The 24,975-nt window shown below is 45.1% G+C and overlaps 1 protein-coding gene across 2 annotated transcripts; it reads right to left on the reverse strand.

Annotated features, from left to right (window-relative positions):
• Window positions 1-239: 239 nt before the first annotated feature.
• Window positions 240-21,055, reverse strand: LOC146686894 (uncharacterized). Of its 2 annotated transcripts, XM_085439140.1 has the most exons (4): window positions 20,921-21,055; window positions 18,755-18,861; window positions 12,570-12,679; window positions 240-4,072 (listed from the first exon to the last, which is right to left on the reverse strand). In XM_085439140.1, the coding sequence occupies exons 3-4, from the start codon at window positions 12,664-12,666 to the stop codon at window positions 717-719; spliced, it is 3,453 nt and encodes a 1,150-aa protein (XP_085295266.1). In that variant the 5' UTR covers window positions 12,667-12,679; window positions 18,755-18,861; window positions 20,921-21,055; the 3' UTR covers window positions 240-716. The 2 variants fall into 2 exon arrangements, with proteins under 2 accessions (XP_085295266.1, XP_085295267.1); XM_085439141.1 differs by lacking the exon at window positions 18,755-18,861.
• Window positions 21,056-24,975: the final 3,920 nt, after the last annotated feature.

The following is a 24,975-nucleotide window of genomic DNA, read 5'->3' on the forward strand; positions in this document are numbered from 1 at the left end:
TAACCACAAGCAGTGTTACCAGGGAGCAGATGAGAGCGACTGGGGTTCAAGCTGTAGGAAAAGGCTCGGTCTCAGTCGTCTCCCTCGTGCACGAGATCACACAAAGAGCTCTGGTGTCTTGCATCTTGTTTTGCCCCTGCAGTGGATCGTCTCTTTGTTCCAGCAAAGGGTTTTACTTAGATAAAGCTAACACACCGGCAGCACGAGTGCTCAGGAAGCAAATGAAAATGAAGCTGTAAATGTGTAAATGACACGTCTGAGTTAGTAAAACTACATCCCCTCACACAGAGGATAAAACAGCTGCTCTCATATGTGTGATAAACATTTGCTGTGTTTTATGAAGCAACAGAAAAATCCAGGAAAGGAAACAAAAAGTAAAATTATACTTTTTTAATAAAAGCATAAAAATCAACACAATAAAAAGTCCATTAACATCAACATCAGGAGTCACTGAGAAAATAAACTTAATATTAGATCAAACATAAAGAATATAAAGAAGCTGAAAGGAAAAAGTCAAAAGTTGAACATTTTAATGTCCAATAAAATATAATCACACTTCTATGTTAAAGATAAATCAGTTTTTTTTGTTTTTTTTTTAAATGAGATCTTATCTTACGTGTGTCGTTTGTCTTTGTCGACTGAGTTCAAATCTTTATCGTCTCAGTTCAAACTGGTCTCGACCTTTTCTTTGTTCTTCTTTGTGATCACATGAATGTTCAGTAAAAGAGTTTCTCTCCTTTCTCTATTTTGGCCATGAGCTCTGCTTTTTCTTTCATCTCCATCAGAGACTGAACTCGTTGCTTCCAGCCTGGTTTGCCCTCAGATTTCTCTTCCTCAGTAAGCATGTCGATGTACTCTGGAGTGGACAGAGGGTTTGCCTTCAGTGCTATCTCTTTGAGTCTGTTCAGACACTTGGAAGATCTCTCCATCAGTTTCACTACGTCAGCCTGCAAACTTTTATACTCAGCCTTCAGTTTATCAATCACTTTCTGAACAGTCATCTTCTCTCCTTTGGCCTTCAAGTACTTTTCTTTCAGCTCTTTTATTGTTCTTTTCTCTTTAACGTCTTTATAGTACCATCTTTCCTTCTGATTAAGGTGTATTTTCCAAATACATTTTCCTGGACACTGAGTACAGTATCCATCTGATCCCATTGCTGGACAGTATCTTAAACCCTCACGATTTGCTATGGTACATGGATAGTGACAGGTGACATGACATTGCTGACAGTTGGTGATGTAGTTTCCAGAGCCAGAAATGTCCACCTGAACAGGCTTTTTGACAGTAACTTCAAACTCAAAGTTCTCATTTCTGCTCATCTCTGCTTCATATTCTTTAAGTTTATCACTCGTCTTGTTTATCTCCTCAAGCTTGGCTAACCCAAGTTTCACCTGCACCTGCAAATTTTCGACTGTAATCTCCAGTATCTTTCTTTCTCTGAGGACTTCCTTTGTCAGTGTCAAACTTTTAGGTTCTCTTTTATTCAGAGCAGCAAAAAACCTTTTCATGCTTTTTGTCCCCATCTCCCAAAACATCTGATCAAAGTCTCCTTCATCATCATCATCACTCATTCTGTCTCCTTCAGCTGATTTGTTATTTGCAAACAGCGCTGAGTTATTGAATTTGAAGTGAACCGGCAGTCCGTCTTTTGTTTTAGGACATGGGACTCCTGCAGCATTGATCGCCTCGAGAACTGGAGGTCGCTGACCGTCTGCAAATGTCACCACAATGCTGATGTTTTCTGCCACATCTTTGCCAAAGATTGAGAGCACTGAATCAAACACATATTTTTGTGTTGGTGTGAGTCGTGCTAAAGCAGCCTGAGCTACAAAACACACAGCATCAATGTCAGTGACACCGTGCTGAGCAGAGAAGAGATTACGTAGCTGCTCTGTGATCTCTCCGTCTCTTTCTATGCCTCTTGTATCTCCAAAGCCTGGAGTGTCAATAATGGTCAGAGAGAACGGGATTTGAAATCCATCCTGGTGGTTGATTTTGTAAACAGTGACTTCAGAGGTCTGACTGGGAGCTCGTGATGTTGACTGATCCTCATTAATGAATTTAAACCTGAAACTGTCCTCCCACTCGACACCAACAATGTAGTTGATCATCCCATCGATCAGAGTGGACTTTCCTGATCCTGTCGCTCCAAGAAGCATTATTGTACGATTCTGCCTCGTGCTTTCTTCTCCAAAGTCAAACTTCCTGCATCCATCTATGTTCATGTGTTCTTCTGTCAGAGGCAGTTTGTAAACTGAGGGGGAATCAGATTTGATCTTTTTACTTTTATGCCTGAGAAGCTCTTTGAGGTGTTTAAATCTTACGTGTGCCATGCTTGAATTTGGTTCAAGTCTAAGTTTTGCAGGAGGGCTGCAGGGTAAGGTTTTAATAGAAACTTGATTATCCGGCCCGACACCTGCTGAGGTCACTGCTCTGCATCTGAACACATACTCTGTGTTTGGCTTCAGATCTCTCACTGTGACTTCTTCAGCCTTTGCTTCTGTCTTCTGCTGCCATCCATCCTCTCCACTGACACAGTACTCAACAGAGTAGGAGGTGATGTTCTCTGCTCCAAATCTGGGTGGAGAAATCTTCAGTGTCACACTGTTGTGGTTTATGTCAGCTGCTGTCAGAGTTTCAGGCTTTGAAGGAGGCTCAAAGTTCTCACTGACAGTAAATCCACCTTCATAAAGGTGGATGCTGGAACCTTCCTGTGTCTCATTAGTTAACCCCACTGTCAGGAACTTCATGTTCTTGTTCTCCTTGTTGGCCTCTGCAAAATCACTGAAGAGTTTTGTTTTCCTCCTCATTTCAGCCGTTACTTCTTTTGAGGCGTACCATTGTTCCTTCTCTACATCATGAGTGTGAGGATCTTGAAGGTCTGGGTTGGTTTTTCCTCTTAAGTATCTTGATAAAGCTGAGAGGTACGGTTCATCCTTTCCCAGAGAGGTGAAAACAAAACACACAACATGCTCTGCACTCAGACTTTCCTTGTACAGATCATTTTGAGACGAGATGATTTTGGTGTTTTTCATCATCCTGGTAAAAGACATTAAAGTGTAGATTTCTCTCTCTTTACAGTCCATCCACTCGTTCAGGTTTTTGCTGCTGAAAGGTGAAGAATGTCTCTTCTTCAGGATCTCTGCAAGCTCAGCTTCCTCTTCTCCTCCTCCTCGGATTGATGGAAGTTTCTTGGCCAAAGTTTGTTGGAATTCCAGCTTGAACTCAGAGCACATTTCTTTGAAACTTTTAAGCTTTTTACCAATCTGTGGGAACTGCTGTGCAGTGCTGGTTCTCAGTACATCATTGGACCTCATTTCCAGCTCACTGAAGTCCTCCAGGACTGTCTGTGCTTCTTGAACTAATCCTATACTGATCTTACGGACGAGTTTAGCAGCAGAAGAATCTAAAGCTGTCAGTGGCAGCAGCCAGACCTTCACTGGTACAGCTTTGTCTCCCAGTAATCCTGGCAGGCTTTGGTAGACTTCTACTGCACCTTGAAAGGTTGTTGGTGGTTTTGGAAGACAGAAGTCTCCATAAAATTTACAGGAGAATTTATGAACACTTTCTTTGTCCTTCTCTTCCATCTTCAGGGAACCTTCACCCTCTACAGAAAGTAAGGGAATCTTCTTGATGATCACCTTCAAGTTGCCCTGAACATCTTGATGATCTTCGTGTTCAGAAACTTCACGGTCAAACACAAAGAAAGCTTGTGCTCCATAAAGAATAGCTGTGACTACATGTGTTGCTAAGCCTTGATCAAAAACATATGGATGCTTCACGTTTCCTCTTCCAAGATGATTCATGGACAGCTCCTGGAACTTTGTGGTTGCCTTGTACTTCAGTGTTACTCTGGCCTGATTTCTGGAAGATTTACTATCATTCAGATATTTGGCAGATCCATCAACCTGAACCAGTCCACCCAGGAAACTTGCCTTCAGTGAAGCTTCAACATTCAGAGCTGAAGATTTGTCTGAAATTGATTCAGATGCAACAATTTCAAAATCATTAGAGGCATGCGGTCTTTCTCCAACATCTTTCATCAGGTCATCACGATCCCACAGAGTCATTCCTGCAAAAGAAGAAGGAAAAATATTACTACCAGGACTCCATCAATTAAATCAAATTCTAAAATAAATGTTAAAAAATGATTTTAAAAAATGTGAATTTTAAAATAAACAAACAGAGCGGTGTCTTTCTATGAGCAAACTTGTCAAACTTTTGCTGTTGATTTTTTCACGACTTTCCTTGTTGTGTTTTTTCATCTCTTTTTGTGATATTCACCAAAATGAAATAAAAATAGTAAATGAACCACAAATCTTTTGTTTGTCTGGATGAACCAGATTAACTGAGTTCTTCCAGATGAAGAGTTCAGGCTCTGCATCTGAGTTTTCAGTATTTAAGATAATGACAGTAATAATGTCAAAAATGGCAGTTTGGATTTCCTTGAGGGAAACGTTCTAATAACTAATTTAGTGACGCCACTGTCAAAAGACTACATGTCACTGATCAGCCAATCAGTGACATGCAGTTGGTACAAAAAAAGTATCTGGTACCAGGTATTACCAGCTAATGATGAAATCGTAAAGACTGAGTCGACTCAAGCCAACCTGAGTAGCTCCAAATGGAAAAGCGCTCTAAGAGTTGGAGTGGATTTCCAGGTGTTGCATCATGGCTGCCAACTTGTTTTAATAGTGACTGACTTTACTCATGAGGATCAGGGAAGATGTTCTTATCCTTATCTTAGCTTTAGGCCCTGTTAGTTGCACATTGATTACAGCAGCTAGTTAGAGCTTGTTTTTGTTTTGTTTTTTCTTTTACAAAAAGGCATAAATAGAAGTCAGAAGCAGGAATAATAAAACCTCGGCTGTTTCCACAGGACTTCAAACACTAATCTGCTAGAATCCAACAACTTTGAGCAAGCAGCAGGTTTTAATTCTGTTTGAAGGCTCAGTTTGAACCTTCTTTGAGAATTATAAAAATAAAAAATTAGCAGGACAAAGGAACAGTCCGGATCACTTTAACACAACTGGGTGCAGTTAAAACCACGAGGCAACCTGTGGAGCTGAAACTTGGAAATGTTAAACACTACAGTTCCTCTGGGTGCCACAAGGCTCCAAAAGGGAGTTAGTCCCAACAGACAGTGACGGTTCTAGCCTGTTTGGCGCCCTGGGCGAAGACTCCCTCTGGCGCGCCAGTTGGTTGTTTAGGGAGAAGGGGAAGTTTTTAGGAGTGACACCCACAACGGAAAGCGGGTATCACTATGTGAGACATTAGTGATGTTTAGCGTGTTTGGAGGCTGTAGTTAGTGTGTTGTGTAGTTATTGTTTTGTATTGTGTGTCAGTTAGACTGCTGAATTTCATATTTGCTCTAAAAAAGCCGTCAAAGGCAGATTCCAGTGTAAACGCTGTTCCAACATGGAAAACTGGACTGATGCACCTCCTGCTGTCAGACCTGCAGGGTTTAGGCCTGTGCTGTTCTCCTCTGTCTTATACTGAACACAAACTACATTTTTTGGACTGGCACAAATAATTTGTGTGCCTTCTTCTTTGATGCAGCACACCTGATTGTTCTGTAAATAGATTTAAATGGTTATATAAAAAACGCCTGAGGTCTTGGCTGCATTTTTAGGTAAATAGTACCATATAACTTTGTTGTTTGCAAAACTTGTGCATAATTTTTTAGAAATGTACAATTTCTATTTGCATTTCAAGCTATGAAAATGATTCGTTAAACATGTTTGTGGGTTTTACAGTAAAAAATATAACTTTTTTTTACTCGGATTTAGAATTTCCTGTCTGAGTTTAGATCAACTGTGCTAATATAGTATACTAAAATGAAAAAATAACTCAAATTTCAGATATTTGAGGTTGTGCTGAAAACAATGATACCAAACAAGGCAAGAAAAACATATTTTAAAGGTGAAATATAGAGGTAAAATTAAAAGTAGTCAAAAACAGCCAATTAAACCCTGGACCCCAGAGGGTTAACATAGAACTTTTGTCGGAACCATACTGAATTTCACCAGAGAAACACACACACACATATGAAGAGAGAGAGAGTATGCATTGTATTGTAACGATGGTTAAGTGTTATTGTACAGTGACATGTTGGTTATCTCTGCACACTGTTGTTGTTCCTTTAAGATTCATGTTTGGTTGTGCTGCAGGAAGTAGGGAGGGTGGTGTAGAGGAAGGGGAGGGGGGACCTGGTTGTTCGGTGTTATGTGTGTGTGCCAGGCTGAAGAGAGGTGTAGCACGAGGGCGCTCTCCCCTGAGTTAGCAACCCGCTTGCTTATGTGCCGAATAAACGGACAAACTGAGACCCAACCGTCTGGTTCTTGTGAATGTTACATTGGTGTCAGAAGTGAAGAAAGAAAAAAGAACCCCAGAACGCCCGACACCCTGTTGCTGGCGACGCTTGCCGTTACGAGACGAGGATGTTGCCGGGCAGGATTAAGAAGGAGACGGAGGAGAGGGAGGAGAGGGAGGAGAGGGAGGTTCGTCCGCGCGCGCCCGCCCATGGAGTGAGGGAAACGGCGCTGCGGCTGTCTGCCGAGGCTGGATTTTCTCCAGGTTTGACTAGGCTCGGGAACTGTTCGCACAGCGGCCGCGATTCCGGCGGGAAGGAGTCGACCTCGCTTGGCGCGCCGTCACGTGATGTAAACAAACATGGCGGCGCCCAGCAAGCTGCAGCGAATATAAAAACGCCTAAGTTCAGCGGCAAGACGCCATGGGAAGTGTTTATCGCACAGTTCGAGCTGTTAGCTGTTGCAGCTGGCTGGTCTGAGGAACATAAAGCTCTCCAATTGGCTTTGTGCCGTGTGAGGATGCAGCTGCATGCCTGCTGCTGCTGACCGAGGAGCAGAGGGGAGATTATAATGCTCTGGTCGGAGCACTTCAGAGGCGCTTCGGGCAGTATAACCAACCAGTGCTGCTGAGGTCGGAGTTCCACAACAGACGCAGATTGCCAGGTGAGCCCCTCCGCATTTTGGCCCATGAAGTCGAGTGCCTTTGCCGGAGGGCGTATGACAGCATGCCACCATCAGTGCAGGCGGAGTTAGCTCGGGACCAGTTCCTGCAGGCCCTGAGCCCTAAAGAGCTCCGTATGCAAACTCAGCTTGCTCAGCCGGCCACACTCAGTGCAGCCCTGGAGCTAGCGTTGGAGAGGGAGATGCTTGCAGGATCCTCTGGGGGCGCTGATGACGCACACGTGGTGAGGGCTGTGTCAGCACCTGTGGAACAGATGGAGATGCCAGCGGGCCTGTGCAGTTGGGGATGTGGACAAGTCGGACACCTCATCAGGCAGTGCCCCAAGCTTGCAGCGGTTCAGGGAAACGCCCACGGGCCCGTGTAGGTGGAAGTACACGGGCCTGGGAGAACGACATCCCCACACCACCTCCACCCGGTGCGGCCATCGCTGTGGGCTGGACCCAGGTTGACGGCTTTTGCCATGTTCCAGTGACGATTGCGGGGGTGTCCTGTACGGCCCTGCTGGACACGGGGTCCAATGCAACGCTGGTCCGACCCGATGTTGTCCCAACCGGAGCTGCTGTGCAACCGACTAATGTGCAACTTAAGACTGTGACCGGTGATCTGGCCCCAATGAGAGGGAGGGGAGTGTTCCAGTTCAAGGTGGGGGACCTTGGTGTGTCTTATGCTGCCTGGGTGGCTGACGTGCAGGACGCCTGCATCCTTGGGCTGGATTTTTTACGAGCCATTGGTGGTGTACTGGACTTAGGCAAAGGATTCCTCGTACTCCCTGATGGGAAGAAGGTGCCGCTTATTCCTCCCCCGGTCTGCACAGCATCTGCCGCGGCGTCCACCTCCACCGCAGAGACCCCTACAGACCCGCCAGCAGAACAGCGGGCGGAGGAGGAGGAGAGGCTCTCAGCAGTGAGGAGTATCTGGTCAAAGAACTGTGAGGGGCTGACTCCACAGCAGGAAGAGAGTCTATGGCAGGTACTAAAAGAGTTTAGTGACATTTTTGCCCTGAAAGAAAGTGGTGTTGGCTTGACACACTTGGTAGAGCACGTCATTGAGACCGGGGATGCCCAGCCTATTAAAGTGCGCCCCCGCCGCCTGCCCCTGGCTCATCAGGAGGCTGCGGACAGAGAGTTGTGTGAAATGATGAAGGCGGGCATCATAGAGCCATCTGATAGCCCGTGGGCCTCCGCGGTGGTGATGGTGCCTAAGAAAAAAAGTCCTAGGATGCGTTTCTGTGTGGACTACAGACCACTCAACAAAGTGACGAAGAAGGACTCTTACCCCCTTCCCAGGATTGATGAGTCTCTCGACTTAGTAGCCGGGTCCTCCTGGTTCTCCACCCTGGACCTGCGGAGTGGCTACTGGCAGGTGCCACTGTCCCCGGAATCCAGACCGAAGACAGCCTTCTGCACTAACAGGGGACTATGGCAGTTCAAAGTCCTGAGCTTTGGTCTTTGCAACGCTCCTGCGACCTTCGAGAGGCTTATGGACAGTGTGCTGGCTGGCGTCCCACGGCAACGGTGTCTGGTTTACCTGGATGATCTTCTAGTGCACGGGGGCTCCTTTGATGCTGCCCTGGATGCCCTGAGACAAGTGTTGGAGAGGGTGGCGGCTGCAGGCCTGAAGCTGCATCCCGACAAGTGCCACTTCATGAGGAGGGAGGTGGAGTTTCTGGGCCACAAGCTGGGTCGTGAGGGCATCAGCACTTTGGAGGAAAAAATTCACACCATTACCGGGTGGCCCACACCAGCAGACCAGAAACAGCTCAAAAGCTTCCTAGGACTGGCGTCTTATTACAGGAGGTTTGTGAAGGGCTTTTCCTCCATAACCGCACCACTCTTCCACCTGCTGCAGAAGGACCGTGACTTCATCTGGACACAGGACTGTCAGCAGGCGTTCGACACCCTCCGCAGATCGCTGACAGAGTCCCCAGTCCTTGCCCCCCCTGACCCCACCCTGCCTTTTGTCCTGGACACTGACGCAAGTAATGTGGGGCTGGGAGCGGTGTTGTCGCAGGTTGGGCCGAAAGGGGAGAAGGTGGTGGCGTACTTCAGCCGGGTCCTGAACAGGAGTGAGCGGCGCTACTGTGTCACACAACGAGAGCTGTTGGCTGTGGTGGCGGGGGTGAGACACTTTAAGTACTACCTGTGCGGCACAGCATTTGTTATCAGAACTGATCATGCTGCCCTTCAGTGGCTGATGTCTTTCAGGGAGCCAGAGGGACAGGTGGCTCGCTGGCTGGAGGAGCTCCAAGCCTTCAATTTCACCGTGGAGCACAGAGCAGGGACGCACCATTCTAACGTAGACGCCCTCTCTTGCCGCCCATGTGCTGCAGCTGGCTGCCGTTACTGTGAGAAGCGAGAGGAAATAAAGCGGGAACTCACGACAATAGACGGAGCAGCACAGCTCGCCTGCAGGGCTCTTCTGGTGGTGGATGCAGCGGAGTGGAGGGCATGGCAGGAACAAGACACGGACCTGCTGCCGGTCCTGCAGTGGCTGGAGAAGGGGGAGCAACCCCTTTGGGATGAGGTCACTGGGTTTTCCATCTGTACCAGGGGGCTATGGGCCAAGTTTGCAGCTCTCAGGCTGAAGGAGGGGGTGTTGGAGTGTACCTGGAAGGATCCTGCCACGGGGGAGGAGAGGTGGCAGGTTGTGGTGCCAAGGTCGCTGAGGTCAGCTGTGCTGGAAGCCTGCCATGGGAGCACTGGCTCCGGCCACTTTGGGGTCTCCAAGACTCTCCGCCGCCTCCGCCAGGGCTATTACTGGGGTCAACAGCGGAGGGATGTGGAGGACTTTTGCCGCAGCTGTGATGCATGTTCCTCACACAAAGGGCCACAGGACCAGTCCCGGGCTCAGCTTCAGCAGCAACCAGCAGGAGCCCCAATGGAGCGAGTAGCTGTGGACGTCATGGGCCCATTTCCTCGCACAGACAGAGGAAACCGCTATGTTCTTGTGGCCATGGACTATTTTACCAAGTGGCCGGAAGCATACGCCGTCCCAGATCAGGAGGCTGAGACTGTCGCTGATGTATTAGTGGAGGGGATGTTCAGCCGCTTTGGAACAGCAGAGACCCTCCACAGTGACCAGGGGCGTAACTTTGAGTCCAAGGTTTTTGCTGCCATGTGCGAACGCCTTGGGATTAAGAAGACCCGCACCACCCCACTTCACCCCCAAAGCGATGGGCTGGTGGAAAGGTTTAACAGGACGCTGGCCCAGCAGCTAGCCATCCTTACCTCAGAACACCAACGGGACTGGGATTACCATCTTCCCCTTACCCTCATGGCCTACAGGTCGGCAGTGCAGGACTCCACCCAATGTACGCCTGCCCTGCTCATGTTAGGGAGAGAGCTGAGAACTCCTGCAGAGTTGGCTTTTGGGAAGCCCCCGGACGCGCCAGAGGCACCACCGGGCCGGGACTACGCAAGGAAGCTGCAGGACCGGCTGGATTCTGCACATTCCTACGCCCGAGAGCAGCTGGCGAAGGCAGGCCTGCGCCAAAAGAGGAATTACGACATCACCACTAAGGGGAGGCACTTCCGTGCTGGGGAGCTGGTGTGGGTCTACAGCCCAAAGAGGAGGAAGGGACGGTGTCCTAAACTGGATAGCAGCTGGGTGGGGCCTTGCAGCGTCCTAGAGCGAGTGGGGGAAGTTGTTTACAGGGTGCAGTTGCCTCCTAGGGGGAGGATAGTAGCGCTGCACAGAGACCGGATGGCCCCCTACAGAGGGCAGTCCCTCCCCTCCTTTCCAGAGGGACGTGTACAGAGCGTCCATGACCCTGCTCAGAGGGGCCCCCGACCGGGGCTGCGTTCCCCTCCCTCGGACTCTTCACCCCAAAGCCCCGAAGCTCCGCGTCCACCTCAGGGGCTCAGGAGGTCAAGGAGGGAACGTAGGCTACCACCCCGCCTCAGAGACTGTGTCGTTCCCTCGGGGACGAGGAACTTATTGCTGGGGGGGCAGTGTAACGATGGTTAAGTGTTATTGTACAGTGACATGTTGGTTATCTCTGCACACTGTTGTTGTTCCTTTAAGATTCATGTTTGGTTGTGCTGCAGGAAGTAGGGAGGGTGGTGTAGAGGAAGGGGAGGGGGGACCTGGTTGTTCGGTGTTATGTGTGTGTGCCAGGCTGAAGAGAGGTGTAGCACGAGGGCGCTCTCCCCTGAGTTAGCAACCCGCTTGCTTATGTGCCTAATAAACGGACAAACTGAGACCCAACCGTCTGGTTCTTGTGAATGTTACAGTATGCAAACAGCTACCAGACAGCCATCATAACTCGTCACACAATGAGAACAGGACAAATCAACAACTGACAATGACTAATTAATATTAAAATCTGTAACATAATGTATTGTTTGGAGCTTAGTCTGTTACTGTTGCTATTTTTACCATATCTTCTTGGAGCAACTGTAACTCACATAATTTGCTTAGGGATTAATAAAGTATTCTGATTCTGATTGTTTCAGGATGAGCTGCCATTATCCAATCACACATCTGCTTACCTGCATCTTTTGCTCGTTTCTCCTCCTCTTCTTTTCTCTTTTTTCTAAACTGAGCACCTGATGGCTTTGAACCCAGGATTCAAATCATTAATCCATAATGAGCTTGGATTTACAACAGTATGAATGAAATGTGCTCTATTTGGAAGCAGCAGGGCCCCCTCCCCTTTCCACGGGTTGTGTGTGAGACTTTAAATCATCAAACTATAAATTATACATTTTAAATTGTTATTGATCCCTTTACCCCGAGTCCTAAAGTGTATATTTATTTTCTTACTCTTCTTATATATATTGTTTGTTTACTTGCACTGCTGTAACTGGAGCCTCGTCGTCTCGTCTCTCTATCTACTGGACTGTATGTAGCGGAGATGACAATAAAGTTTACTTTGACTTCAGCAGCGAGCAGGCGCACCGAGGAAAAACAAACTATAAGTCTGTATCATAATGTCTGGTGTTTTCGTGTTTGTTGGTTTGTTTTTACTTTGTTTTATTGGTTATTAGTATTGTATTGTAGATCAGCTTGTTAGTGTCGGTAATCGTGGTTGTAGGTATTGTCCGTAGTAAAAGTAGCCACGGGTGAATTATTTTATAACACGTATCTGATACTGGAGTTAGGGGCGTGGCTACTTTTACTGGCAGAAAGGCTGGAGTGATGGGAACCTGTTTGGGCTCACATCTGCTGCTTCAGCTGATGGTCTTTATGGTCTACAGTGACCCCTTGTGGACATTGTTAAATACCTCTGTGTTGAGTAGATGATGTGTTGTGATTGTTTCTTAGTTACTTTTGACTCTACTGATTACAGAATTGCCTGTTTCTGTTTCCAGAAAACCATGCTCATAGTCACATATACCGTATCTTCTACAACTGTAAGTTCACGTATGGCTGCACTGCATTTGGATTAAGCCTGGCAAGCTCTGATGTAACCAATTCTTCTGTGGAACTTAAAGAAAATTAACTCAAGTCCTGGACTGCTGCCGTCATCAACAGAAGACTTAGGCCAGACTTATATATATATTATTCTACAGTCGACTGGCTTTAAAAAACGAAAGTTTGTGATGCATAAAGAATTTTTACATGTGAATTCTTACCAGTGACGAGCGAGTCACTGCGACAGTCGTACAACATCCCGACGCTGAAAGGCCGACCGAGCGCTGCCACCTCCATCTCACCTGATGTACCGTCCATTCTTCAGTCTAACCTGGAAAACACAGAAAAATTTTGAGGATGTTTTTCTGGTTCTTCTGCTGTCCAGCTGTTTGTTTTTATACCCATTACTATAACTGACAACATCTGGAATAGTTCCACCTGGCACCTCCTGGGTGAGACAGTGACAGTGTAGTAGGTTGTAAAATGCTGCACGGGAGCTAGCGCAACAGCTACACAGCCTCGCACGTCACCGCCCCACCAGCAAGCTAACGGCAGCTATAATGCTAACGCCAACTTACCCCCGAATGCCACATTCACCATCCAGCCTCCCGAGCTGTTTGATTTCTCAAAGCCACAGCAATGGGAAAAGTGGATAAGGAGGTTTGAAAGATTTCGACTTGCAAGCAACCTGCACCTTAGCTCAGAGGCTAACCAGGTGAACACACTCATCTACTGCATGGGGGATGAAGCAGATGATATCCTCCGAGGGCAACCTTTATCGGACATACTGCTTTGTACTGCTGCCTTTGTAAGAGACACTTTGGATACGTACTTTGTTCCCAGGAAAAACATTATCTATGAGAGAGCTCGCTTTAATCAAAGAACACAGCAAGCTAATGAGACTGTTGACTCGTTTGTCACCGCACTTTATGCTTTAGCTGAAAACTGCAGTTATGGTGCACTGCACGATGAGTTAATAAGAGATCGCCTCGTCGTGGGTCTGAGGGACATCAGCTTAGCGGAGAGACTTCAAATCGACAGAGATTTGACATTGGAGAAAGCGGTTAATCAGGCCCGGCAGTCTGAAGTCATCAAAAAACAACAGACAGACATCAGAGGGGAAAATAAGATGGAAATAGATGCTGTGACAGCGAAGCACAGGGAACAAAGGCATTCAACATTCAAACCCCGAAGAGAACGTAAATGCACAACAAAGGACAAAACACCAAATGGGAGATCATGCTACAGGTGTGGGAAAACCCCTGCGCATGGTAAAGGACAATGCCCAGCAAAAGATGCAACATGTCACTCATGTGGTAAAAGAGGACACTTCAGTAAAGTGTGTAAATCTGTTAAATCTGTGCATGTGACAGAAACAGAGAAAAGTGATGGTACACCCGTGTTTCTTGGTTCTGTAGACGCAGGTTCAGATCCTTGGTATGCAGACCTTACTATCAGAAACCACAAAGTTAGATTTAAGATGGACACAGGAGCTGACGTCTCTGTTATCCCAGCCCAGATGTATTACTGCATAAACCAAAATGAGACAGAGTTATGTAAACCAGATAGACCATTGTTTGGTCCAGGTGGTACTCCACTTGATGTGTTGGGTATGAGCAGAGAAACAATTTGCAAAGGTGAACAGGAAATACAGGAAAATGTCTACATTATCAAAGATTTGCACATAGCACTGTTAAGCAGGCCAACAAGTGTCAAGCTGAACCTTGTGTGTAGAGCTGACAGTATTGACATGAATGTGTTGAATGAGAACTACCCAAAGCTGTGTCAGGGATTAGGTTTAATGCAACAACCTTATACGATTAAGTTGAAACCCAATGCTGTGCCTTCTTCCCTGGCCGCACCAAGACGGGTCCCCATCCCTTTGTTAGGAAAGGTGAAACGGGAACTGGAAAGAATGGAGTTCATGGGAGTAATCAGCAGAGTTGAAGAACCAACAGAATGGTGTGCAGGTATGGTCCCAGTGCCAACAAAAAACGACTCTGTGCGTATTTGTGTTGACCTCACCCACCTCAATGAAGCAGTGTGCAGAGAAAAGTACATCCTGCCTTCGGTTGAACAGACACTTGGATCCCTGGCGGGAGCAAAAGTCTTCAGTAAGTTAGATGCAAACAGAGGCTTCTGGCAGGTTCCATTGTCACCAGAGTCAGCACACTACACAACATTCATTACACCCTTTGGGCGCTTCCACTTTAACAGACTTCCCTTTGGAATAGCGTCAGCCCCAGAACATTTTCAGCGTAGAATGTCAGTGATCCTTAATGGGCTGCCAGGTGTGGTTTGTCACATGGATGACATCCTCATTTGGGGACAGGATCAGCAGGAGCACAACGCCAGGCTGCACATAGTGCTCAATAAACTCCAAGAGGCCGGTGTCACGCTAAACCTGGAGAAATGTGACCTTAGCAAACAGGAAGTGAAGTTCCTCGGACACGTTTTGTCTGCGGAGGGAGTACAGCCAGACCCAGACAAAATTAGAGCGATCACAGCAATGAAAGAGCCGTCAAACGCCAGTGAAGTGCGCAGCTTTCTCGGGATGCTTAACCAATTAGGCAAATTCATCCCAGGACTGGCCGAAAAAGACAAGCCCCTAAGAGACCTGCTCTCGAAGAAAAATCAGTGGGTTTGGAGCTGCGCACAGCAAAAAGCGTTCAATCAGCTGAAAGGCGATCTGACGTCAACTCCCATTCTTGCACTCTATGACCCAAACAAAGAGTTAAAACTGTCTGCAGATGCTTCCTGCAACCCTTAATGCCAAGCCAACTCCCTGAGAGACCATGGCAAAAAGTTGGAGCAGACCTTTTTACGTTTAACAACAGCAACTATGTGCTTCTGGTGGACTACTACTCTAAATTTGTGGAAATAGCCAAACTTACTCCCACAAGATCGGAGGATGTTATAGTGCATCTAAAATCAATCTTTTCCAGACATGGGATTCCAGAGTTTCTCTACAGTGACAATGGACCTCAGTTTTCAAGCCAACAGTTCAAAGACTTTGGAGCAGCTTATGGGTTCAGACATGTAACAAGCAGTCCAAGATTTGCACAAAGCAATGGTGAGGCTGAGTGTCATGTCCAAACTGTGAAAAGTCTGCTAAAGAAAACAAAAGATCTATATCTTGCACTTCTAGCTTACAGAGCAACCCCATTGGCTAATGGATATAGCCCTGTGCAACTACTAATGGGATGAAGACTGCGCACGTCAGTTCCCCAGCTTCCTTCTTTGCTCAATCCCAGCCTGCCCAACAAGGCTACAGTGTTGACAAAAGTGAGAGAGAGAGTGATGAAGGACAGTGTTGCGTACAACAGGAGACATCGTGTGACAGAACTTCCTCCACTCTCACCGGGACAACCAGTGTGGATTACAGACACTAGGCGTGAAGGGACTGTCATCTCCTCTCACTCCACACCCCGCTCATACATTGTCGAGACCCCTTCAGGAGCCATCAGGAGAAATAGGCATCACCTCCAGATGCCACACCAAAGTTACAAACCCCAATTACGCCTCTCAGTCCAACAGAGAACGCCCTGCCTGCTTCAAACCTATCGGCGACTACAACTCTGACTCCTAAGACAGAAGACCCAGGTCCTGTCAGAACTAGGGCTGGCAGGGTTGTCAAAAAACCACAAAGACTGGACTTGTGAAAATAAACAAAACAAAAAAGAAAAACATGGGTTTAAAAGTAAAGGAAAAAAGGTTGAAGAGAAAGAAAAGTTTCTATGAAAGGTTCTAAGAAAAAAAAAGAGAGTACAGTTTTCATATATGCTGTAAATGTTCTTGTAAGTTTGATGTTTTCAGCGAAAGGAGGATGTGGTGTAATCTGTTTGAGTATAACCTGTTTTATTGTGAAAGGGGGTTCTGAAACAGGAAGTAGACAATAAAGGTCGGAGTTTGAGTGCTCTACAAGGTGTCGCTTGAATCCTTGCCTAAAACCACGACAATATTAAGATAAAACCTTATTACATCAGTAGATGGTGATCCTGCACAGCTGTGGATCCACTGGAAAGCAAACAGCTGCAGGTTCAGGCATTAAAACTCTTTATTGATCCACATCTACTGCAAAGCTTCATTTGAAATGCTTCTAAACACATTTTGTATAGTTTTTCTTCACGAGTATCGTACGTTGGCAGTAGGTCATTTCCAGAAAACTGTTAATCTAAATATTTTTTAATGAAATCGAGTTTATTTTATATAGCACGAAATCACAACAACAGTTACTTCAAAGTGCTTTACATTGTACAGTAAAGACCAGAATAATACAGAGAAAACCCAACAATCAGACCCTCTGGTGTATAAACTATTGCTGTCAGCGTTGATCTCGTCAAAATGACGTTAACCCCATAACCGCATTAACGCGGCAAATATCCGTAAGCAAGTTGACGTGGATCGCCCCATGCGTAGGGCTGCATGGTGCTCACGCGTTTACGAGCTACCGGAGATTTGCCGCGTTAATGTGGTTATGGGGTTAACGTCATTTTGATGAGATCAACGCTGACAGCACTGGTCACTTCATTGTCATTAGTATTTAAACAAATAAAAACCTATATAATAAAAACAAATATATAATGTGCATATCTTTTCAACACTGATGCGAACATATCATACACAATAATATAACAATAGTCCAGTAAATGTAATCAAAGGAGAGTGTGAGTCACTCTCGCTCACACTGCTCCTCTCATTGGTGAGAAGACAGAAAGCTGAAGCTTCAGTGGTCTAAGTCAGTGATTCATCTGCCGGTGGATCACTGACTTCCTGACGGACAGGAAGCAGCATGTGAGGATGGGAAAGAATGTCTCGGACTCCCGGACCATCAGCTCCCCTCAGGGCTGTGTTCTTTCTCCTCTGCTCTTCTCCCTGTACACCAACTGCTGCACCTCCACCCACCAGTCTGTCAAGCTAATCAAGTTTGCAGATGACACCACCGTTATTGGGCTCATCTCTGACGGGGATGAGTCTGCCTACAGGAGGGAGGTTGAACGTCTGGTGTCCTGGTGCAGCCACAACAACCTGGTGCTGAATGCCCAGAAGACAGTGGAGATTATTGTGGACTTCAGGAAGCACACAGCCCCACTCCCCCCCATCATCCTGACTGACACCCCCATCACCTCTGTGGACTCATTCCGCTTCCTGGGTACCACCATCACCCAGGACCTGAAGTGGGAGCCCACCATCACCTCCGTCATTAAGAAAGCCCAGCAGAGGATGTACTTCCTGAGGCAGCTGAAGAAATTCAACCTGCCAACACGGACGATGATGCAATTCTACACCGCAATCATCGAGTCCATCCTCACCTCCTCCATCACCGTGTGGTACGCTGGAGCCACTATCAGGGACAAACAGAGACTGCAGCGTGTTGTGCGCTCTGCTGAGAAGGTGATTGGCTGCAGACTCCCATCTCTGCAGGACCTGTACACCTCCAGGACACTGCGGCGTGCAGCTCGGATCTCAGCTGACCCTTCTCACCCTGGACACAGTCTGTTTGACCTGCTCCCCTCAGGCAGGAGGCTCCGGTCCATTCGCACCAGAACCTCTCGCCATAAGAACAGTTTCTTCCCCTCTGCTGTCGGACACATGAACAATAACCGTATGACTGTTCCCACCACTAACACATGACCCTACGCTGTGTTCACTGCATCATTCCATGTTTGGCACTGATCACCACCTGCACTCATGTATATATCATGTATATATCTATCTACTTAGCACTTTTAATTCTTATTCTTATTTTTTTCTCATGTCTATTTAAACGTAATTTATGACACTATGTTTGCACTGAAGCACCGCAGCAATTTCCTAATGTTGTAAACCTGCTCAACATTTGGCAATAAAACCCATTCTGATTCTGATTCTTCTAAACCACAAGGTTGCCAACTGACTGGTTCTTATACAGCACTTTGTATTCTGAGCACTGAAAGTGCTTTGCACAACTTGTCTCATTCACCTGCTCGCACAAGCACTTTTTTTCTATGCAAGTATTTTCTATCTAACATTCATACTCCAGTGGATGCATTGGAGAGCAACTTGATGTTGCCCAAGAATATTTGGCATGCAGACCTGCGGATTAGTCGGTGACCTCCTGAGTTACAGCCACACCGAGATTGAGAGAGACAGTATTTGAAACTGTAAGAATGACAACAGGCAGTTTAAGCTACAGCGTCTCTACAGCTGATGGACATTTCTTTTATAAAACAGCAGCTCGGAGTTCATTTGGCTGATATAGTTTTGTGGTACGAACGTAATATGCAAATTATATTAAAAAAATGTCTGAACAGGAAATAACCTGAAAATGCCTTGTGACTCACAACAAAAATATTAAAAAAAAATCTTAGCAATGAGGAATCAGGAAGATCTAAAACAAACAAAACAAGTCAAACCACATACTCACAGCAGAATGAAGTCCCTGACAGGAACACACTCCACCAGCTATTGTTCCTTTGGGAAGGTCAGGAAGAACTCTGATTTCTCAGAAATGGTCTGAGCTTTATGCTGCAGCTTTAACCAGGAGGGAAAACCAGAGAAAAGAAATTTACAAACAGAGCAGCTGGTTTCACACTCAGGACCTTCCACATGTTAGAAAACATGGACGTGCACTAACAACGATGGACACAAATAAATCTGTGAGAGCAAGTTGAGGTTATTCATGTTACTAAGACTGTATTTAAGGAACACCAATTAAATTATATGTGTGAAGTATTTACTTATAAAGTATTGTTGAATTAGTTCTTAAATATATTTCAGTTCTTACTATGTTTCAACTGCTTCAGAAAACGATTCATATAAAATTTCACCTATTGAGCTTCTCTCGGCCCTTTGAGGTGGAAACATTTTAAAGTAACATTATTGCATGGGCTGCATGTGTATCCTGTTGGTTTGTAACAATTCTGAAATTGAACGTCTGCGATATCGTTCCACCACCTTGACTCCCACAGAGCTGTTAATGACCAGTTACAGAAGCTTCTCTGGTGAAACCTGCAGATTTAGTTCCTCCAAAAACAAAACTGGAAATATTCAGAACAATAAATTTGATGCAGTCTGGTCTCTGGTAAAAACAGTTTCTTCAATGACAACATATTTAACATAAAAACAAAACAAACATAAAACAAACCTGATGGAACTCAAACTTGAATCAAAAGCCAGCATAAAAAGTGAGTTTTAAACGTGATTTGAAACGCTGTATAGACTCTTAAGTACAAATATTGAGTGGCAGATGTTCCAGAGTCTAGGTGCTGCAGCTGTGAAGGCCCCATCTCCTTTATTGGGCTGTACTAAGATCTCAGTGCTCTATTGCAGTTATATGTGTTGAGGAATTTGCTTAAGTAACTGCTCGCCAGATCATTTAAAACTTCGAAAGTAAGTAAAAGCATCTTAAAATCAATACAATATTTTACAGGGAGCCAGTGTAAATTTGCTAAAACTGGAGTGATGAGTTCAGACTTTCTAACACCTGTTGGAAGACATGCAGCAGCATTTTGGGCGAACTGCAAGTGATGGAGAGATGAGTGTTAAAGACCAAAGTAGAGAGAATTGCAGTAGTCCAGTCTAGAGGTGATGAAGTCATAAATGTTTTACTAGGTCTTTAGGAGGAAGATGAGGCTTCGCTTTGGCAATTTCACATAACTGATACAAACTGATTTCGACAACTGTGGACACTTGTTTCTCTAATTTGAAGATCTATCTAAAAACACTGAGATTTCTTACAGTGTGGAAGTGATGACAAGCAAGAGGACCGAGCGTATCAGTTAACTTATCCAAAGGGGCATCACTTCCACAAACAATAACTTCAGTCTTATTTTCGTTTAGGCTGAGAAAGGTCTGTGATAACTGTCTACATGATGTTAAAGACCGGTTAAGCAAAGGCTGCAGTGGGACAGAGACATCCATCAGTATTATAAGGTCTTAAATGGTCGATTGCTTCCTTTAAGACTGAAAAATTCCCAGGCTCAAACTGCAGAAAAACAGCAGAGAACTTAGAAGGCAGATCAAGGTCTAACTCTGCCTGTGAATGTGGAGACCTTAAAGATGAGATTTTGATAAATGGAAAATGGACTGGTTCTTTTATAGCGCTTTTCTACTCTATCATGTGCACTCAAAGCGCTTTACAGAACTCGTACATTCATCCAATCACTCCCATTTGCACAAGCACTTTTTCCTCAGCTGTTAGCTAGTGCTTCTTAACTAACATTCACACACACATTCATGCTCTGATGGATGCATCGGTAGGCAACTTGGGTTAGTAGTAGTTAGTTAGTAACAGCTGACTCTGTTGTGTTTTCAGTGGCCATGAGTACCATTCACAGAAGGTTCAATTCAATTTTATTTATATAGCGTCAAATCACAACAACAGTCACGTGACTGTTGTTGTGATTTGACAAAGTGAGATTATTTGAAAAAGCTGATGAAGGTAAATGATTTTTAGCAAGAAAATTAAAGGTTTCAACTGTTTTCTGTTATAAGAAAAAAAATACTGACTTGATATGAATACTGATTAAGCTTTTATTCAAAAGATAACTACAGTCAGGAAGCAAATAAAATATGTAACCACAGTACTCACTGCACACAGGAGTTGGTCTCTCAGGTTGTTCTGCCTCTGACGTCTCTGTAAGGAACAAACTTTGCCCACCTTTGGCTTTTATAGGACATACAGAGAGGAGGGACTGATTTCTCAGGAATGTGTGACCTGCTTCCTCTGTAAACAGGGAGAACCACAAGTCACACTTGTTATACAGGATTTACAAAAAGGAAAGAAAAAGACTTTTGAGAACAGCTTAAGCACCCACACTGTATTATGGCAGTTTAAATTTATTCATGCTTAGTTCATACATATACATGTCTCATTCTTGAAACTTTCTCATACTCTTTTCAATTTAAAGTTCAGTTTTATATGAATATACACACATGTATTTGCTGTTTTAGACTTGTAACTTTAACTTTTTAATTTTGAACTAGGGAAGATTTATTCGTAATCCTGAGCTGCTGCAACACTTGAATTTTAGCCTGTAGGTGTGAATAGACTGTGGAGTCCTGGACCAATGAGCTCGTCTATGTTCTGCCAGCTGTTTTTGCAAGAGGTTGTTTGTACACTACATTACTCTGTGTCAGGGGACCAGTGTTCCAAATTAACTGGTGATGTTCACACAGATGTGTCACAGACTTTTCAGGAGCCCTACTGACTGATCTGTGACATTTGTGAGGTTGATTTATTGCTGTCAGCGTTGATCTCGTCAAAATGACGTTAACCCCATAACCGCATTAACGCGGCAAATATCCGTAAGCAAGTTGACGTGGATCGCCCCATGCGTAGGGCTGCATGGTGCTCACGCGTTTACGAGCTACCGGAGATTTGCCGCGTTAATGTGGTTATGGGGTTAACGTCATTTTGATGAGATCAACGCTGACAGCACTGGTCACTTCATTGTCATTAGTATTTAAACAAATAAAAACCTATATAATAAAAACAAATATATAATGTGCATATCTTTTCAACACTGATGCGAACATATCATACACAATAATATAACAATAGTCCAGTAAATGTAATCAAAGGAGAGTGTGAGTCACTCTCGCTCACACTGCTCCTCTCATTGGTGAGAAGACAGAAAGCTGAAGCTTCAGTGGTCTAAGTCAGTGATTCATCTGCCGGTGGATCACTGACTTCCTGACGGACAGGAAGCAGCATGTGAGGATGGGAAAGAATGTCTCGGACTCCCGGACCATCAGCACCGGCTCCCCTCAGGGCTGTGTTCTTTCTCCTCTGCTCTTCTCCCTGTACACCAACTGCTGCACCTCCACCCACCAGTCTGTCAAGCTAATCAAGTTTGCAGATGACACCACCGTTATTGGGCTCATCTCTGACGGGGACGAGTCTGCCTACAGGAGGGAGGTTGAACGTCTGGTGTCCTGGTGCAGCCACAACAACCTGGTGCTGAATGCCCAGAAGACAGTGGAGATTATTGTGGACTTCAGGAAGCACACAGCTCCACTCCCCCCCATCATCCTGACTGACACCCCCATCACCTCTGTGGACTCATTCCGCTTCCTGGGTACCACCATCACCCAGGACCTGAAGTGGGAGCCCACCATCACCTCCGTCATTAAGAAAGCCCAGCAGAGGATGTACTTCCTGAGGCAGCTGAAGAAATTCAACCTGCCAACACGGACGATGATGCAATTCTACACCGCAATCATCGAGTCCATCCTCACCTCCTCCATCACCGTGTGGTATGCTGGAGCCACTATCAGGGACAAACAGAGACTGCAGCGTGTTGTGCGCTCTGCTGAGAAGGTGATTGGCTGCAGACTCCCATCTCTGCAGGACCTGTACACCTCCAGGACATTGCGGCGTGCAGCTCGGATCTCAGCTGACCCTTCTCACCCTGGACACAGTCTGTTTGACCTGCTCCCCTCAGGCAGGAGGCTCCGGTCCATTCGCACCAGAACCTCTCGCCATAAGAACAGTTTCTTTCCCTCTGCTGTCGGACACATGAACAATAACCGTATGACTGTTCCCACCACTAACACATGACCCTACGCTGTGTTCACTGCATCATTCCATGTTTGGCACTGATCACCACCTGCACTCATGTATATATCATGTATATATCTATCTACTTAGCACTTTTAATTCTTATTCTTATTTTTTTCTCATGTCTATTTAAACGTAATTTATGACACTATGTTTGCACTGAAGCACCGCAGCAATTTCCTAATGTTGTAAACCTGCTCAACATTTGGCAATAAAACCCTTTCTGATTCTGATTCTTCTAAACCACAAGGTTGCCAACTGACTGGTTCTTATACAGCACTTTGTATTCTGAGCACTGAAAGTGCTTTGCACAACTTGTCTCATTCACCTGCTCGCACAAGCACTTTTTTTCTATGCAAGTATTTTCTATCTAACATTCATACTCCAGTGGATGCATTGGAGAGCAACTTGATGTTGCCCAAGAATATTTGGCATGCAGACCTGCGGATTAGTCGGTGACCTCCTGAGTTACAGCCACACCGAGATTGAGAGAGACAGTATTTGAAACTGTAAGAATGACAACAGGCAGTTTAAGCTACAGCGTCTCTACAGCTGATGGACATTTCTTTTATAAAACAGCAGCTCGGAGTTCATTTGGCTGATATAGTTTTGTGGTACGAACGTAATAAGCAAATTATATTAAAAAAATGTCTGAACAGGAAATAACCTGAAAATGCCTTGTGACTCACAACAAAAATATTAAAAAAAAATCTTAGCAATGAGGAATCAGGAAGATCTAAAACAAACAAAACAAGTCAAACCACATACTCACAGCAGAATGAAGTCCCTGACAGGAACACACTCCACCAGCTATTGTTCCTTTGGGAAGGTCAGGAAGAACTCTGATTTCTCAGAAATGGTCTGAGCTTTATGCTGCAGCTTTAACCAGGAGGGAAAACCAGAGAAAAGAAATTTACAAACAGAGCAGCTGGTTTCACACTCAGGACCTTCCACATGTTAGAAAACATGGACGTGCACTAACAACGATGGACACAAATAAATCTGTGAGAGCAAGTTGAGGTTATTCATGTTACTAAGACTGTATTTAAGGAACACCAATTAAATTATATGTGTGAAGTATGTACTTATAAAGTATTGTTGAATTAGTTCTTAAATATATTTCAGTTCTTTCTATGTTTCAACTGCTTCAGAAAATGATTCATATAAAATTTCACCTATTGAGCTTCCCTCGGCCCTTTGAGGTGGAAACATTTTAAAGTAACATTATTGCATGGGCTGCATGTGTATCCTGTTGGTTTGTAACAATTCTGAAATTGAACGTCTGCGATATCGTTCCACCACCTTGACTCCCACAGAGCTGTTAATGACCAGTTACAGAAGCTTCTCTGGTGAAACCTGCAGATTTAGTTCCTCCAAAAACAAAACTGGAAATATTCAGAACAATAAATTTGATGCAGTCTGGTCTCTGGTAAAAACAGTTTCTTCAATGACAACATATTTAACATAAAAACAAAACGAACATAAAACAAACCTGATGGAACTCAAACTTGAATCAAAAGCCAGCATAAAAAGTGAGTTTTAAACGTGATTTGAAACGCTGTATAGACTCTTAAGTACAAATATTGAGTGGCAGATGTTCCAGAGTCTAGGTGCTGCAGCTGTGAAGGCCCCATCTCCTTTATTGGGCTGTACTAAGATCTCAGTGCTCTATTGCAGTTATATGTGTTGAGGAATTTGCTTAAGTAACTGCTCGCCAGATCATTTAAAACTTCGAAAGTAAGTAAAAGCATCTTAAAATCAATACAATATTTTACAGGGAGCCAGTGTAAATTTGCTAAAACTGGAGTGATGAGTTCAGACTTTCTAACACCTGTTGGAAGACATGCAGCAGCATTTTGGGCGAACTGCAAGTGATGGAGAGATGAGTGTTAAAGACCAAAGTAGAGAGAATTGCAGTAGTCCAGTCTAGAGGTGATGAAGTCATAAATGTTTTACTAGGTCTTTAGGAGGAAGATGAGGCTTCGCTTTGGCAATTTCACATAACTGATACAAACTGATTTCGACAACTGTGGACACTTGTTTCTCTAATTTGAAGATCTATCTAAAAACACTGAGATTTCTTA

Source organism: Copadichromis virginalis, linkage group LG18 (genome assembly GCF_057382275.1).
Source record: "Copadichromis virginalis isolate Kocher_CV1m ecotype Utaka linkage group LG18, C_Virginalis_male_GT1.1, whole genome shotgun sequence".
NCBI lineage: Eukaryota > Metazoa > Chordata > Actinopteri > Cichliformes > Cichlidae > Copadichromis > Copadichromis virginalis.